Raw genomic sequence first — 17,446 nt, 5'->3', positions numbered from 1 at the left:
CAGTTAAGATGCCAAAGTGGATAATGTGTTTTTGTGTCTTCTTAGCGGCCCCTCTGAGAGATTGTGTAATAGGTTTGTTAGGATGCTAGGTATTTTCCTCAGTGGGAAATAGAAGAAAATGGTCAAAAATCATTTATCTGAAATTTGGGTAGATTCTCTTGGTGGGAAAAATAGTTTGAAGTGAATACAAGACAATATTTTTCAGTTGGCCAGGTGCAGGGTCACCTGTGGGGCACATAGACTTTCAAAGGTAGTAGCACATAGGCAGGGTGGCTCAGAGAGAGTTAATGGTAGAATCAGCAGGATGGTGATGGAATGTTGTGTAGTGTGACAGTCCTGGGGGAACTCTTATTCCTCGTCACTGACTTTCCCTAGAGGAGAGGAGGCTTCTGCTCCTCTTTCCAAGACAGTGAACACTTCTGGTTTCTTTCCCTACTTCTCTCCACTGGGACCACTTTACCAGTGGGTGGGGCTACCTTGCTTTCAAAACAAGATACAGGCTCAGCTCTGGTTTTCTTTCTCTCTTGCCTGTCTCATGGATCACTAAGAAGGGCAGTGGGCTTTTTTCTGCTTGCTGCCCCAAGACGGTGACATTCTGGGGTAAGAATCTGTTTCAGCATGCTTTCCTAAGGCAGCCCTGGAAATCGATCATTCTCTCCATTCCTCTGACTTTATTTGTGAGATAGGCGTTAGTCTGGCTGGGTATATACAGTTAGATTTGCAGATCTACCTCTCCCCACAGGTAGGTCCCAAGGTGCACATTCACAGAGAGGTAGGCCCTAGTCTCATTTTTAGTGTAGTTTTAGCAGGGATTTTGTGGGATATTAGACCCTTACGTGACTCATAATAAAGATGATATGCTAATGAGATACGCGTTTGATTCCTTGTGTCTGTTTTCAGTTAATTATAACTTGGAGGAGATGGGTGATTGGTGTTCTGTGGCCTTCAACATTCATGGCCATGAATCTTCAGAAAAATTTTAAATATAATACACTTGGTGTTTGGGTTCCCTCAGGAAGATGATGAGGGACACAGTTTGTGCCAAGTGGCCATGTGGAGAACTTTAATGTCATGCAGGAAGCAAGAACCTGCTCTTCTATCCAGATGTCTGGTATCTTCATATTCTGTAACGTGAAGCTGTTGACTTCATAGTCCTAGTGATGCAGAGTAACTTCAGAACTTGAGATGGAGAAAGTAAATATCTTCTAAATCTACTTCATAAATCACAGGTTTATCTTCTTATTTCAGCTCTGTTGATAACTTCATGTTATAAGACATTATCTTTTCCTCTTCTTCACTGAAAACAGACCTCCGTATGTAATTCTAAGATTGATCTGGATTTATGGTCCTTCAATTTCTTTTATGTTTCCAAAGACTTTTTTTTGTGTGTGCAAACACTTCTATACAAAAACTAGTCTTTGCTTTACTTCCCCCTTCTAATCTCAACCCCTAGTCTCTTCTATTAATCAACCTTAGAAGAGTGACTTGCAATATGTGTATATTAGAACAATAATTCTTGTCAAAATGTATCCAGAAGTAGATTTATATCAGAATTTGAAATATAAGGGATTCAGACATTTTACGGGACTTATAATACCTTATAGTGTTATATCAAAATTAAATAAAATGAGAGAAAGTAAAGAATCTAGTATCATTCCTGGCACAAAATACACATTTACTACTATTATTTTATTTATTTTATTTTATTTATTTATTTATTTTTGAGACGGCGTCTCGCTCTGTTGCCCAGGCTGGAGCGCAGTGGCACGATATTGGCTCACTGCAAGCTCCGCCTCTCCGGTTCATGCCATTCTCCTGCCTCAGCCTCCCAAGTAGCTGGGACTACAGGCACCCGCCACCACACCTGGCTAATTTTCTGTATTTTTAGTAGAGATGGGGTTTCACCCTGTTAGCCAGGATGATCTTGATCTCCTGACCTTGTGATCCACCCGCATCAGCCTCCCAAAGTGCTGGTATTACAGGCATGAGCCACCACGCCCGGCCTTACTTTAGTTTTTTTTGAGACGGTGTCTTGCTGTGTCGCCCAGGCTGGACTGCAGTGGCATGATCTCCGCTCACTGCAAGCTCTGCCTCCTGGGTTCACGCCATTCTCCTGCCTCAGCCTCCCGAGTAGCTGGGACTACAGGCACCCGCCACCACGCCTGGCTAATTTTCTGTATTTTTAGTAGAGACAGGGTTTCACCGTGTTAGCCAGGATGGTCTTGATCTCCTGACCTTGTGATCCGCCTGCATTAGCCTCCTAAAGTGCTGGTCTTATAGGCGTGAGTCACCGCGCCCGGCCTACATTTGCTATTATTAATACTGTCCTTTGAGAATAGCAAAGATAGATTTAAAAACCTGAAAAAATATATATTTATTTTATAATTAAAAACAAAATAGAGGGTGGCTGAGGCGGGTGGATCACTTGAGGTCAGGAGTTTGAGACCAGCCTGGCCAACATGGTGAAATCCTGTCTCTACTAAAAATACAAAAATTAGCCGGGCATGGTGGTGGGTGCCTGTAATCCCAGCTACTCGGGAGGCTGAGACTCGAGAATCACTTGAACCCAGGAGCAGTGAGCCAAGATCATGCCACTGCATTCCAGCCTGGGCATCAGAGTCAGACACTGTCTCCTCTGTCTCAAAAAATCAAATCAAATAAAAACAGAATTGAAATCTCAAATCTATCTCCATACTTAGTTTCTAGCTTCAGTGATGCAAATGCCTTAATGGACTAAGACTACGTTTCATCATAGGCATAGAATATTACAGCTGGCAAGGCCAGCGGAAGGCATCTGACGTAACTTCTTCATTTTACTTATGAACACACTGAGGTAGTGATTGTCTAATTTGTTCCCAAGATTCTATCGCTCTTTTCATTATTCACAGATGCTAAACATCTTGATTAAATCTGGATGTTTAAAAGATCTGGGTATTTTGGCCTCTGTAGATTTTTAAAAGAGTGTTTTCACTTTTAATTTGCATGTTAGTCCCCATGTAGCCAAAGCCTTTATCCTCTTCAACAAAAAGCTATAAGGTGCAGTCACTGCAATGTCTAAAGAAAAAAAAGTTATGAAGTCACTGACACCAGAGTTTGAAGCTGAAAAACTGGATTTGATTATCATATGTCAGTAGAACGCCTGAACTATGGAATTGATTCTTAGAGTAAATCATTACTAATGGTTTTTCCATTGGGGGTGGTGGTTGCATGATTTCGATAAGACGACTCGGGGCCTGAAGTCACCAACTCATCCATGATTAAATGTTGCTTGTGAAAACTGTGGGTGATTTTCAGCTCTGACCAATTGAATACTTACAGTATATTCTGGGAAAGGTGTGTTTTGCTTAGGGGGCAACATTAGGAAAAAGGAAGAAGGATTTCCCTATGCCATTTTCAAAATGAATGTGATGGCTCCTTATCTCTTGTTTCTTTCATTGGTCTGCTAGTTCCATTATGTCAGGGATCATATTATTATAACATAGATTATCTTATAAAAAAGATTCTAACACAGAAAACAAAACCAAAATGAATTAAAAATCGACACTAGCCAAAATCTACATACTTCAGGAAACCTCCAGTAAATAGCCATAATTTACCTAATACTTTGAATCATTCAAATGAAATCTTAGAACACAATGAATTCCATAAAAATGTTTTAATATACTCTTGTTATTTATCTCTAAATTTTTAAGTTTCCCCCAGTTATTTATTTAAAATCTTTGCCTACAGCAGACAGTGCCGGATTTGAGCCTTGGCTCAGTTACTTTCTATCCCTATTATCTTGCGGGTAATCAGTTTCCTCATCTCCAAAATAGGGATGAAAATGGTCCTATCTCATGCGATTGTTGCAAGGGTTAATGAAACATGGAAAGCACTTTGCATAGTGTCTGGTACATAGTAACTACTCATCAAATGTATGCAATAATTATTGTCTGTGCTTTTTGCTTTTCCATGGGCGGCAGGAACGTACATTGGGAAGCACATGGTGTCTGGAGTGAGTCTGTTCTGGGGTCTAGTTCTTAGTCAGCCACTTACTCCATGTGGCATCTTGAGAAATTTAATTAACCATTTGAGCCGTATATCCTCATTTCTAAAATGGATATAATAATATCCAGTTCACTGGGTTGTTGTAAGCACAGTGCCTATTAAGTCCTCTTCCTACCAATCGATTATCAACAAGTGAACATTTATGAAGTCTGTTTCAAGGACAATGCAAAGCACAAGGTGTAACAGGAAGTTTTAATAGAAAATAAACGCGCGTTCTCCACGACGGCCAAGGAGAGCATCTAAGTCATGCCAACCATCCACAGTGAATTGCTGATGATATATGCAAATTAAAGTGGATCTCTAATCCATGCCCATTTATATTTTTCGAGTGTGGATGTGGAGAAATTTTCAATGAGAGCCTTTTTCCTGGTATTCTTACAAGTCAGCAGATCTCCAAAGCCCAACTAAAATATGGGCTGATTAAAGACTCTAGAAAAACTGGAACAATCACAAACTGCTCGGTGGCCGGTGCCACAGAAACTAGGACGAAATGAGCCTCTTCTTTCTAACCAAGGGCAGATCTCAGGCTCTCTCGGGGAGGTAAAGCGGAAGGGCGAAATGCCGGTCAAGTTGCCTAGACTCGGATGGAAGCGGTGGCCAAAGGGCCCCTCCCCAGTGTCACCAGCCTCCCCATCCCTATCATGGAGGATTTTCCTCAGGCGTCGTGACAGACCCGACGCGTGTCGCCGGGGCCCGCCGGGCCGAGGAGGAGCCGACTCGGCCCGGGGAACTCCAGTCCTCACACGGTTAACGCTCTTCCAAGGAGAGTGGAGGAGGGAGGGTCCCCGCCCACGAGAACGAAGAGAATCTCAGGGCCAAAGCCCCGCCTCAGCCGGCCCGGCCCCTCCCCGCCAGCCCGCCGCCCAACTCGGGCCGCACGGCGGGCCGCACCTGCCCGCTCGCACACGCCCCCCGCGCGCCAGGCCTCGCCGCCGCCGCCGCCGCCCTCCGCACGAGCCCGCTGCGGCTTGTCCGCACCGCACTGCCTCGGCGCGGGCCACGGCGCACGAGCCGCCGGCGCCGCCGCGCTCCGCCCCGCCGCGGACGCCGCCCCCGCGTAACCGCCAAGGAAGCTGAGGCGAGCCCGGGCCGGGCGGGAGGGCGCGCGGGCCGCTGCCGCCGCCGCGGGTGTTCACTGCGCTCCCGCTCCAGCGAGGACTGTCTCTGCTGCCTCCTCTTCCTCCTCCGACCTCAGTCCTCACCACCCTCCTCCCGCTCCTCAAAAGCACCCCTGAGTCCCCACCCCCTCACGCCCCACCCGCGGGAACGAGGCCTCGGGAATACAGGGGAGTGGCTGTGGGGGCGCGTCGCGGCTCCCAGCTCGGCCAGCCCCTCTTTCAAGACATGGTCTGATCCCCATTGTAAAAGCTGCGCCCCGAAGAGGAGGAGAGAGTGGTGCTCCCTGCCTGGGGCTGCAGGGAGCTCTCCGTGCTGAAGCTCTTGCATTATTTTAGGGTGGGGCGAGGAGGGCCCTGGATTTTGGGGAGTGGGGGTGGGTGGGGAGGAGGACCCGAGGGGGGTAAGGACTCTGTGGGGGAGTCGGTGAGAGACTATGGGGAAGGACCAGGAGCTGCTGGAAGCTGCTCGCACTGGAAATGTGGCTCTGGTGGAGAAACTCCTGTCTGGCAGGAAAGGAGGGATCCTGGGCGGTGGATCCGGACCCCTGCCCCTGTCTAATCTGCTAAGGTAAGGACGGGCACCAGCTCCGGGGTTGGCAAACCTCATTATGCATTGTGATGGATATACGTCCTCCTCCTCACGGTTATTGCACCTGGTGGCTGCCAGCGATTCATTCTTAAATTAGATAGGAAAACAGACTGCGTGTATGGAGAGGAGGTATGAGCCTCCCAGTCAGATTGATGCCTTAGATTCTTTGAGTAATTTTAAAATAGCCTTCCATCAATGCGTCAGTAAGCTACTTTTCCTCTGAGCCGTGGTGCAGAACTTGTACATGTACTAGTGTTGCTTGAAGAAAATCGACGTTCCGCCCGCTTTCCGTCAACGTTTATTATATATTTGCAGCTTTGAACCCAGCCTTTTTTGTCTAGTTAAATGAAATTGTCAGAGAAGCTCTTGCGTGCATGCAATTACCCTGCAAAAGCCACAGCCTTCCGTGGCTCCTACCTTCTCTTGCAGAAGGCGTTTGCTGTGCCGTGGGTTATGATCCCACAAAATGAAGTGAGTGAACCTTCTTTCTGCTGAGATGTCTTCAGTACAGGGTGTGTGTAAAACTTGATGAGGCAGGTTAGGCAGCCCCAGCAGTACTTTCAGTTACCTGGACATAGCTGAGTGAAACTTGGTTATTATAGCTCAGGATGAAGGATGCCAGGTCGGGATTGGGATAGTGTGTATGGAATATAGTAGAGGCCTTTTAATGTGAAGATGTAGGTGAGACTGGTATTGCTTGGAGAATCTTTCTAAGATGACATTTAAAAAAATGTCAAGGTCTTCGTTCAGCAGTCCTTTGGAAATAGCGGGGTTGATTTGCATACTTGAGAAACTATTGAAAGTTGTATTGATGGACAAATGAAATCAACTGGGAGGGTGGAAGCCTGGAGAGTATTCACTAGATACAATTCAAGTGAAGCTCTTTAGTTTATAAAATCGTGGCTATCCAATTCATCCTGGATATTTTTGGAGTCATCAATTGTCATTCATATCTTCGCCTTAAAACATTTCTTGCATAACCCAATTATGTTTGTAAAAATTTTAAAAAACCCAAGCGATTTCCCTGGTTTTTTAAAAACTGTTCCATGGTACCCTTGACAAGTGCTTAACAGAAACTTTTGGGTGATGACATTGCGTTCTTTACGCAAGTTCTCATAGGTCGTGGTGGTCAGACAGCGCAATTAATTATAGGACTAGTTAAAAGGGAAAATGAAAAGTTTCTATTACAGTGAAATAAATTTAGTTGAAAAGTAGTTGATGGGATTTTTAAAAGCCCCATATGTTATTCTAGATACTCATTGACAGTGACATTTTATTGGAATGATAGTTTATGTCAGAAGAATGAATATTTATAGGACATTTTTCAGTAGGTCATAGAGATGACTTGTGTGTACTCCCTTGTTAAATAATCTTCAGTTTCAAACACAGGCAGACAATGTGTACGTATTTCAGATTGCAGCTCTAGTAATTGCCTGTAGTCACATGTAGTTTATATAAAAGCATTTTATCTCTTTACAGTTTTAAGTTACAGGTAAAATAAAAATATTTGCCAGTGGATCTATCAGTTATAAAAATGATTATGTCTAGAAACTGGTATGCTGAAAGAGGTTTCTCAAAATAAACATTTTTTTTTTGGGAAAACATGAGGAATTCTTTGAGAACAGTGAGAACTTCAGTTAATTTTACTGTGATAAATCATATTTTAAAAACACTCTTTGTGACAAAACTCAAAAGCAAACATCCTTTAAATACTCCTTTCCCAGCTGTGATTTTTTTTTTTTTAAAGAATAGATGTCAAGTTTTAGGGATAAAATACCGAGTATTTAATGTTAGTGAACACTAAAGTATCAAAATAGTGACCCAGAGTGTATATCTTGAATGAGAGGTTTTCTCTTTTGCTAGTGTTGTCAAAGATAGCAGCAGTAACTCTTCAACAAAGATTGCACATAGAAAACAAAAGTAAACAACATGTGTTTATTAGAGCACTTCGAACCAAGTTGTAAAAATCACAAACAAAACCAATAATTTTAAACTTGCTTTTATCCATCTTACACTGAATGAATGGTGTCTGAAGAAAATGAGAGTTGAAATTGTATTATTTGGGCGATCATTTGCATAAAATGACATTCCTAAGAAGGCACATTTTATTTAGTTGTCACTTTATTTCAAAAATGATTGTCATCAGAAATTTATTGGCAGGATAATGGAAAATGTGTCCGCTTATCAAACATAATGACACTTTGAAATTTCTTAATGTTTTAGAATGAGTTGTAGAATATGTTTGGCACTTTTTCCCCACTTGCTTTATTACTTGGGTTGTGTAATAATGGTGTCAGACCCTATGCTAAATGCTTACATGTGTCATCTCATTCAATTCTTATGTCAGCCTTAGTAGGTTCATTCTCATTTCACAGATGAAGGAATAAAAAGATAAGATTAAGGACTTGCCCATGGTCACATAATAATGGCAAAGGTTTGAAAATGTGTGATTCAGATTTGCTTTACCACATTTTAACTCTCATTCATTGAATCTGTTTTATTCACAAAAGTTTAAAGGTATATGGCCAATTTAGACAGTCCAATCTGAACATTTTTTGCTACGAAGAATAATTTGAAATTCCTTAAATTTTGAATTTTTTTTCTAATTAAAAAAATCTCACAACTGCCCTTTGAGGGTTCACTAGACAAGAACTTTTCTGAAGATGCTTCTGATTACTTGTTACCTACTGATAATAAGAAATTATTCTTTGAGCAGTAACTGTGTAATGGGGAATTCGGTATGCTTTGGGGTGGCACTGCAATTTTCAGCAAAAGTAAGAATGACATTGAATAAATTAAAAAACCTCTCTAAGCCTCACTACTCTGTAAGAGTGGAAATAGTAATAATAGTACCTATCATATAAGGTTGTTATAAAAGGATTAAATGAAGTATAAAGTAATGAATGCAAAACATTTAGCATATAGGTGTTCATCGTTAGTGTTAATATTTTTCATGCACCTCTAAAGTGCTTGACTCTATTCTTTAAGGCCTTAATGACTAAAGATTTGCTTCATATTGGACTGGCAGTAAATTTCTCATTAGAATCATAGAATCTTCATATAGGGAGGGACCTTTCTTCCAACTTCTCACCTAGTGCAGAAATTTTCTCTGTAACATCTCTTACCTGTTAGTTATTCCAGCCCTGTTAGACCTTCCAACGACTAGATCCATTCTATTTTTGACAGCTGTAATTATTTTAAAATTTTTCTTGTCATTGAGCTAAAATCCACTTCCCTGTGACTTTCAGCAATTGGTAGTAGATTGGCTGTACGGGTCAATATAAAGTAGTCTAATTCATCTGCCAGGATAGTTGTTTGGGTGCATGTATTTCTGTTTTCTTATATGTATTTTTCATGGAAGAGCTATCATCTGTATTGACCTTTTATATGGCAAGAGAGCATAGGTGTTAAGAACTTAGTTTTCATACTTTTCACTACTCTCTTTTTCCTTCTTTATATATTCTCAAATTTTGCAATGACCCTCTTAAAATATGGTGACTAGAAATTAACAAAATGCAGTAGATGTCCCTTGACCAGAGTAGAACATTATGGCTGAATAAAAAACCCAAGGACAACAGGTTACAAGAAGCATTTATAGTATGATCTTATTTTTGCAAGGACAAATAAGTTTGTGTGAACATTTACAATGTGTTTAAGAAGTCTGGAATGATAAGATGCCAAAATGAAGATAGTATTCATCTTTGAGTGGTGGAATTGTGGGTGGGCTTTATTTTCCTTTTCCTTATTTGCATTTTCCAGTGTTCTGTAATGAATATGTATTATGTAATTAAAATAAAAGAGCAGCTATTACAACATGATACAATGAAATTATTATCTCTTTATTATTGATCTAAGACCTACCTACAGGTCAAGATTTTCTGGGCCATGTAATGGTGTTGGCTCAAGTTGAACATATAGTCAATTACAATTTCCTGGTATTGTTTTTTCAATAACCTGTGAAGCCATGATTCCCCTTTCTGGTACTTTTAAAAGTGTTGGTTGAGCTTAAATTATTCCCATTCCATTTTATCTGATTTGTTTTAGGTTGTGTTTGTAATTTCTCTAGATCTTTTTGACTCTTTTTTTTTCTTCTTTCTGACTCTTCAATCTGTCTTTCAGCATATTAACTTCTCTCCTCTGTATCATCCAGAGATTTAATAAGCATGTTTTCTATAACCTAAATTCAACACACTGTGCTATATCCCCAAAGCACCTCTCTTCAACTTAGTATAAATTTTAAAGTAGCAATCTTTACTCATGGTATTTCTTTTTTTTTTTTAATTTATTTATTATTATTATACTTTAAGTTGTAGGGTACATGTGCATAACGTGCAGGTTTGTTACATATGTATACTTGTGCCATGTTGGTGTGCTGCACCCATCAACTTGTCATTTACATCAGGTATAACTCCCAATGCAATCCCTCCCCCCTCCCCCCTCCCCATGATAGGCCCCGGTGTGTGATGTTCCCCTTCCTGAGTCCAAGTGATCTCATTGTTCAGTTCCCACCTATGAGTGAGAACATGCGATGTTTGGTTTTCTGTTCTTGTGATAGATTGCTAAGAATGATGGTTTCCAGCTGCATCCATGTCCCTACAAAGGACACCAACTCATCCTTTTTGATGGCTGCATAGTATTCCATGGTGTATATGTGCCACATTTTCTTAATCCAATCTGTCACTGATGGACATTTGGGTTGATTCCAAGTCTTTGCTATTGTGAATAGTGCTGCAATAAACATACGAGTGCATGTGTCTTTATAGCAGCATAATTTATAATCCTTTGGGTATATACCCAGTAATGGGATGGCTGGGTCATATGGTACATCTAGTTCTAGATCCTTACTCATGGTATTTCTACCAGAATTGAAGCCACGTAATAGACAATCAGCTATTTCTCTCCATTGTTCCTGTGAGAATATTGTGAGTTATTTTATCTACTGCCTTTCTAAATTCATACTGTGTTTAAGTGTATGGCATTCCTTTGATCTATCCCTTTAAATTCCATCAAAATCAGTCTACTTTATTATGGCTTGTTTCTGGCAGTGAGTCATTGGTAATTCCTAGTATTGGCAAAAATTCCTTCTACCCTCTTGCATCTAATTCTTCTGGGTCTGGATGTGCATACTTATTTAAAGCAGCTTACTGTCCTTTTTGGTCTCTGTTTGGACCTTCAGTGATCTCCTGAAATTATTTGTTTATCCCTTCTGATTTGAAAATGGTTCTCAATAGGGAAAATAGAAGCAAAATAAAAGCTGGGAAGAATTAGATTCTTGGCATTGTTAGATATCATAGAAAATTCTCTTGTAGTTTAAAACTACCCAGAGTTTTCCTTTTACTCTGTCAGAACTTAAGGTTAAATTAGTGAACTACTACACCTCCTTTCTGTTTTTCAAACTTAGCTTAAAAGGACATTAGTGTTTTTCCTGGACAAGTATATATTTCTTTTTTGTGTTTACTTGCAGTTATACCTCTTACTACCCCCCTTCATCCTTAAAGAAATCTGAGCTCATCAGAGCACTAAAATTGAGTTGCCTCCCTCCTTTTCTTCCTCCACATTTTATGTGAAATTTCAGTTTATTTAACATATCTTTTATGAGACAGCTGCAAAATCTTAAAAAAAAAACTCTCTTCCTTTGGCACAACTACCTTTTATTCTAAACAAAACTAATTTCCATGTAAAATGTATATTAAATTAATTTTTTGCTGAGTATCGGATTGAGAATTATTTGTATTTTAATATAGTGATAAAAGTTTATTAATGCCTCAATTTATTTGATTTTCTTAATGCCTCGAAGTGTTTAGTTTTATATAAGAGGTATTTACTAAATTCTTGTCAGAAATAAATAATACAGTTCTTAAGATCCCCATATGAAAAAGTAGATTGGTAAGAAGTGGGGCAAAACAATCTTCTGGTCACCAAAGACATAAAAACAAGAGAGCTTATAATTTTTCAGATTTAGGATTCAGCTCATGACGTTTTGGTGATGAGTACAAGGAGATAACAGGCAACTAGGAAGTACTGTAATTTTCACAACTATTTGGGCAATTGTGGTTATTGGGACTCTGATATAAGAAACTCACTTTCAGGGAAACTGCATTGGTTAAATGGAATAAATCACAAATAGAGCAGTTAAGCTCCATGAAAACGTTATATCTATAAAAATAGTCAAGTTGCAAGTGGGTTATCTATTTTAGATAGTAATGATGTTTGAAGTGGTGATTGCACCATTATGTTCAGGGAGCTGTATCTGCCAGAGTGAACAGTGCCAGCTGCATGATGGGGAGTAAGGCGAAAGGAGAGTGAATTTTGGTATTGACCTCTTTCTTCACTGAGCAGGGTTTTCAGCTCCCTTTTCAAAACACTGAGGGTGATGTGTAGCAGTGAACTAGGGCAACCAGCCAGTGACTACTACTCAACCTGTCCATCCTTTGCAGTTTCTTGTGTGACAGTGATTTCTTACAGATGACAAAGGCTGATGCAAGTCTTCACTGACATTAAGGCAGAAGCATACAATATTTATTAGTGTCTCTACTGACTTTAGCAAGTTAATCTTTCAGGTGACAGTAAACAATTTGATTAGTTCAGTTATATAATGAAATAATTTTGAGGTAATTTTGGAAAATTTGATCAGAAGCCTGTGATAGACATTATTTCTGAGTATTTAACTAGAAATGGAAGCTGACTATAATGCCAGACAAAGGTTAGAAAAGACTAATTTCAACCTATGGAACCTGAAGATATTTAACACTTAATGCATTTTAGAGTGTCTTTAGTTTCCATTTTGGACATATTGCAGAATGATGTTAATTAAAATACAGTGAGTTTTTATTACTCATCATCTGTTGATATGGGAGAATATTTTATATTTGAAAAAGGAATTTACAAAGAAGACTCCTCTATCTTCCAGTTCTTTCTCATGCGTGTGAGGACATGGTTATGTAAGCCTTACAGGCAAGCAGAGGCACAATGCCAGTTGAAAACTCATTGAATTTTCTTGTGTAATACAGATCTAGAAACTTTTCTTAGAGTCTACTTTTCTTCTTTAGTGTCAGTAGGATATCAAATAAATTTTACCTTTGTGTTATATCTGGGTGAGGCTTTTAATTGATTTTTGAAGATGGATCAAAAAATATGACCAAATAATAAATTATGTTTTCCACAGTGCTATGATTTGAATGTTGTCTCCAAAACTCATGTTGAAATTTATTTGTCACTGTGACAGTATGAAGAGATGGGATCTGTCTGGACATGGTGGCTCACACCTGTAATTGCAGGCTTTGGGAGGCTGAGGCGGGAGTGTCACTTGAGGCCAAGGGTTCAAGAATAGCCTAGGTAACATAGTGAGACTCTGTCTCTATAAAAAACAAAACAAAACAAAACAACCAGGTATGGAATTGCACATCTGTAGCCCCAACGACTTGAGAGGCTGGGTGGGGAGGATTGCTTAAGCCTAGGAGTTTGAGGCTGCAGTGAGCAATGATTATGCCCCTGAACTCCAGCCTAGGTGACAGAGTGAGACCCTACTCAAAATAAAAACAAAAACAAACAGGTGAGACCCTTTAGAGGTGATTAGGGCTCTGCACATATGAATGGATTAATGCCATTATTGTGGGAGTGGGTTAGTTATCATGGGAGGCTCCTCACAAAAGAATCAGTTCAGCCCAATTTCCTCTTTCTGTTTCCCATGCTTGCTTGCTGTTCTGCCTTCTGCCATGGGATAATGCAATAAGAAGGTCCTCACCAAATGCTGAGCAAATGCTAGTACCATGCATCCAGAAATGTGAATCACAAAAACATACATTGTTTGTAAATTACCCAGTCTCAGGTACTCTCTTATAGGAACACAAAATAGACTAAAACACTCTGTTTCTTCTCCTGCACTGTCCAGAGTGTTCATCTCTGAATCTGATTCTTATGAATCATGCTTTCTTATTAAACGACTTGTCTTCATGGATCTAGTTGTGAAATGGAACTTTGATTAAGCTGTGCAGTAGTTACTTGGATTCTGTTGTGTTATGAGAGTAGCTTTATTTGAAGTGGTTAATTACTTCTAGTTAAGTGAACTGAAACAAACTTCTTAGACTTGTTACCATTCTTTGATCAAACTGGATCAAATATTGATTGATGGATGTGAGTATGAACAGCCAACCTCCTTTCCTGTTTCTGTTTCCCACACCACATTCCCCTTAACCCTCAATCACGTCTCAGAAAAAAAAGCCTTTTTTCCTAATTACTACAAGTTCACCCTGGCTCCAGTTTTTGTGCCAGCTGGCATCATCTCTAGATTCTAGCCTATCTCAATATTTAAAAAAAGAATTTCAACAGATTTTAGATACAGGAAGTATGTGTGTAGATTAGTTACATGGAAATATTGCATGACACTGAGGTTTGGAGCATGAATCCCATCACCTAGGTAGTGAGCATAGTACCTAATAGGCTGTTTTGTAGCCTACCCCCCTTCCACCCTCTAGTAGTCCACTGTGTCTATCGTTCCCTTATTTTTGTCCATATATGCTTTATATTTAGCTCCCACTTATAAGTGAGAACATGTGGTATTTTGTCTTCTGTTCCTGTGTTAATTTACTTAGAATTATGGCCTCCAGCTCCATTGGAGGAGCTGTTGCTGCAGAGGACATGGATTCATTCTTTTTTATGGCTACATAGTATTCCACGGTGTATATGTACCACATTTTCTTTGTCCAGTCTACCGTTGATGGGCATCTAGGTTGATTCCATGTCTTTGCTACTGTGCATAGCACAGCAATGAGCATGAGTGCATGTGTCTTTTTGGTAGAATGGTTCATTTTCTTTTGGGTATATACACGGCAGTGGGATTTCTGGGTCGAATGGTAGCAATTTTAAGTTCTTTGAGAAATCTCTGTACTGCTTTCCACAGTGACAGACAACCTACAGAATGGGAGAAGATATTTGTAATCTATGTATCTGACAAAGGCCTAATATCCAGAATCTATAGGGAACTTGTTTACAAGTCAACAAGCAAAAAACAAGTAACTCTATTAAAAAATGAGTAAAGTACATGAACAGACATTTCTAAAGACATACAAGTGACCAACAAACATATAAAAAATGCTCAGCATCACTAGTTATCAGGGAAGTGCAAATCAAAACCACAGTGAGACAGCATCTCACCCAGTCAGAATGGCTGTTATTTAAAAGTCAAAAGTCAATAGATGCTGGTGAGGCTGCAGAGGAAAGGGAATGCTTATACATCAGTGTTAATTTATCCTCTAACCTCATGGGCCCAGTGCCTTTTCTTTCCTTTCTTTACCACCAAAAAGTGTTTGTGGGACTTGACAGTTAATTCATAGTGAAGTTGTAATTGATTGTTAAAGCTTTTAGAAAGAAAGCTCTGTTCATATTTTCATTTAAAGAGGCAACAAAACATTAGGCCAAAATAGTAAAGCCATCGACCTCTTCTGGCAGAACAAATGGAGGGGATTTTGCCAGGCTTGTAAGAGAATGTTGGATACAGGTGGCAATTCTTCCTTTTTTTTGGAGACAAGTTTTCACTCTGTCACCCAGGCTGGGGTGCAGCAGTGTGATCACAGCTTACTGCAGCCTCATTGCTCCCCAGGGTTAAGTGATCCTCATGCCTCAGACTCCAAGTAGCTGGGACTACCAGCACGTGCCACCACGCCCAGCAAATTTTTTCATTTTTTTTGTAAGGACAGGGCCTCACTGTTCCTCAAACTCCTGCCATATGTAGTGATTCTTCTGATGGATCTGGACAAAGTAAATTGAAAACCTTCTAGAAAGGATTCACCATGCTAGACACCATTAAGAACATTTGTGGGACAGGCACAGTGGCTCATGCCCATAATCCCAGCTCTTTGGGAGGCCACAGTAGGAGGATCACTTGAACCTAGGAGTTCAAGACCAACTTGGGCAACATAGGGAAACCCTGTCTGTTGGGGTCTGTTGTTGAGAGCTCACGTGATCCTCCTGCCTTGACTGTTCTTGAACTCCTGGGTTGGTCTCAAACTCCTGGGATCAAGCCATCCTCCTGACTTGGCTTCCCAAAGTTCTGGGATTATAGCTGTGAACCACCATGCCTGGCTAATTCTTCCTTCTTAAAGGCCGAAAGGGAAGGGATTTGACTGGAGACATAAGAAATGAGAGAGTATATGACTGGTGATACAAAAGTCTTTTCTTTTTGCTACTCATTTAGTCGCTAGAATTTTTTATTGGATTATATAAACCCATTTTAGATATAAACATATAATATTTGCCTATATCAGAAGTTATTACTTAGATGTACAGGCATAGCTCAGACATATTGTAGATTTGTTTTCAGACCACTGCAATAAAGTGAGTCATACAAAATTTTTGGTTTTCCCGTGCATATAAAAGTTATGTTTACACTATACTGTACTCTGTTAAGTGTGCAACAGCATTATGTCTAACAAAACAATGTACGTAATTAAAAAATACTTCATTGCTAAAAATGCTAATGATCATTTGAGCCTTCAGCAAGTTGTAATCCTTTTGCTGGTAGAAGGTCTTGTCTCAATGTTGTAGGCTGCTGACTGATTAGAATGGTGGTTGCTGAAGGTTGGGATGGCTGTGGCAGTTTCTTAAATGAGACAATAATGAAGTTTCACATTAGTTGACTGTTCCTTTCACAAAAGATGTTTCCGTAGCATGAGATGCCATTTGATAGCATTTTACCCATGGTAGGACTTTCAAAATTGGGGTCACTGGAGTTACTCCTCTTAAGCCTTGCTGCTGCTTTATTTATATCGTGTTCTAAATCCTTTGTTGACGTTTCAGCAATGTTCACAGTGTCTTCACTAGTAGTGTCTTCACCAGGAGTCGATTCCACTCATGCAACCACTTTCTTTGCTCGTCCATAAGAAGCAACTCCTCATCTGTTCAAATTTTATCATGAGATTGTTGTCAGTCAGTCCAATTTTCAGGCTCCACTTCTATTTCACTTGCTGTTTCCACCACATCTGCAGTTCCTTTCTCCACTGAAATCATGAACCCCTCAAAGTTATTCATAAGGGTTAGAATCAACTTCTTCCAAAACTCCTGTTAATGTTGACCTCCTCCCATGAATCACAAATGTTTTATTTATTTATTTGTGATAGGGTCTCACTCTGTCACCCAAGCCTGGAGTGCAGTGACATGATCACTGTGCTCACTGCAGCCTTGACCTCCCAGGCTCAGTGATTCTTTCCTTTCATCCCCCTGAGTAGCTGGGACCACAGGCATGTGCTACCATGCCTGGATAATTTTAAATTTTTTTGTAGAGACAGAGTTTCCCTATGTTGCCCAGACTGGTCTTGAACTCCTGGGCTCAAGTGATCCTTCCACCTTGGCCTCCCAAAGTGTTGGGATTACAGGCATGAGCCACTGTACCTGGCCTGCAGATGTTCTTAGTGCTTCTATAGCTGCCACTAGGTATGGCAGCTACAACCTTACAAAATGTATTTCTTCATTTAGAAGACTTCAAAGCCAAAATTACTCCTCAGTCTCTGGGCTGCAGAATGGATGTTGTGTTAGCAGGCATGGAAACATTAGTCTCTTGTACATCTCCATCAGAGCTCTTGTGTGACTTGGTGCACTGCCACTGAGCCATAATATTTTGAAAGGAATCTTCTTTTCTGTGAGTGGTAGGTCTCAACAGTGGGCTTAAAACATTCAGTAAACCATGCTACAGACAGAT

The 17,446-nt window shown here is 40.3% G+C and overlaps 1 protein-coding gene across 9 annotated transcripts in view; it reads left to right on the top strand.

The window, feature by feature from the left end:
* The first annotated feature begins 5,110 nt into the window (after positions 1–5,110).
* The window catches only part of ANKS1B (ankyrin repeat and sterile alpha motif domain containing 1B), a 1,295,786-nt gene continuing 1,283,450 nt past the window's right edge, over positions 5,111–17,446 (top strand). For all 9 annotated transcript variants that reach the window (XM_050749329.1, XM_050749335.1, XM_050749328.1 and 6 more), the window contains exon 1: positions 5,111–5,733. In XM_050749329.1, coding sequence (XP_050605286.1) covers positions 5,600–5,733 — 134 coding nt within the window. In that variant the 5' untranslated portion in view covers positions 5,111–5,599. The remainder of the gene's footprint in view (positions 5,734–17,446) is intronic.

This window comes from Macaca thibetana, chromosome 11 (genome assembly GCF_024542745.1).
Source record: "Macaca thibetana thibetana isolate TM-01 chromosome 11, ASM2454274v1, whole genome shotgun sequence".
Classification (NCBI taxonomy): domain Eukaryota; kingdom Metazoa; phylum Chordata; class Mammalia; order Primates; family Cercopithecidae; genus Macaca; species Macaca thibetana.
Note: the sequence above shows the minus strand (reverse complement) of the source record. Positions and strands in the feature narration are given on the sequence as shown.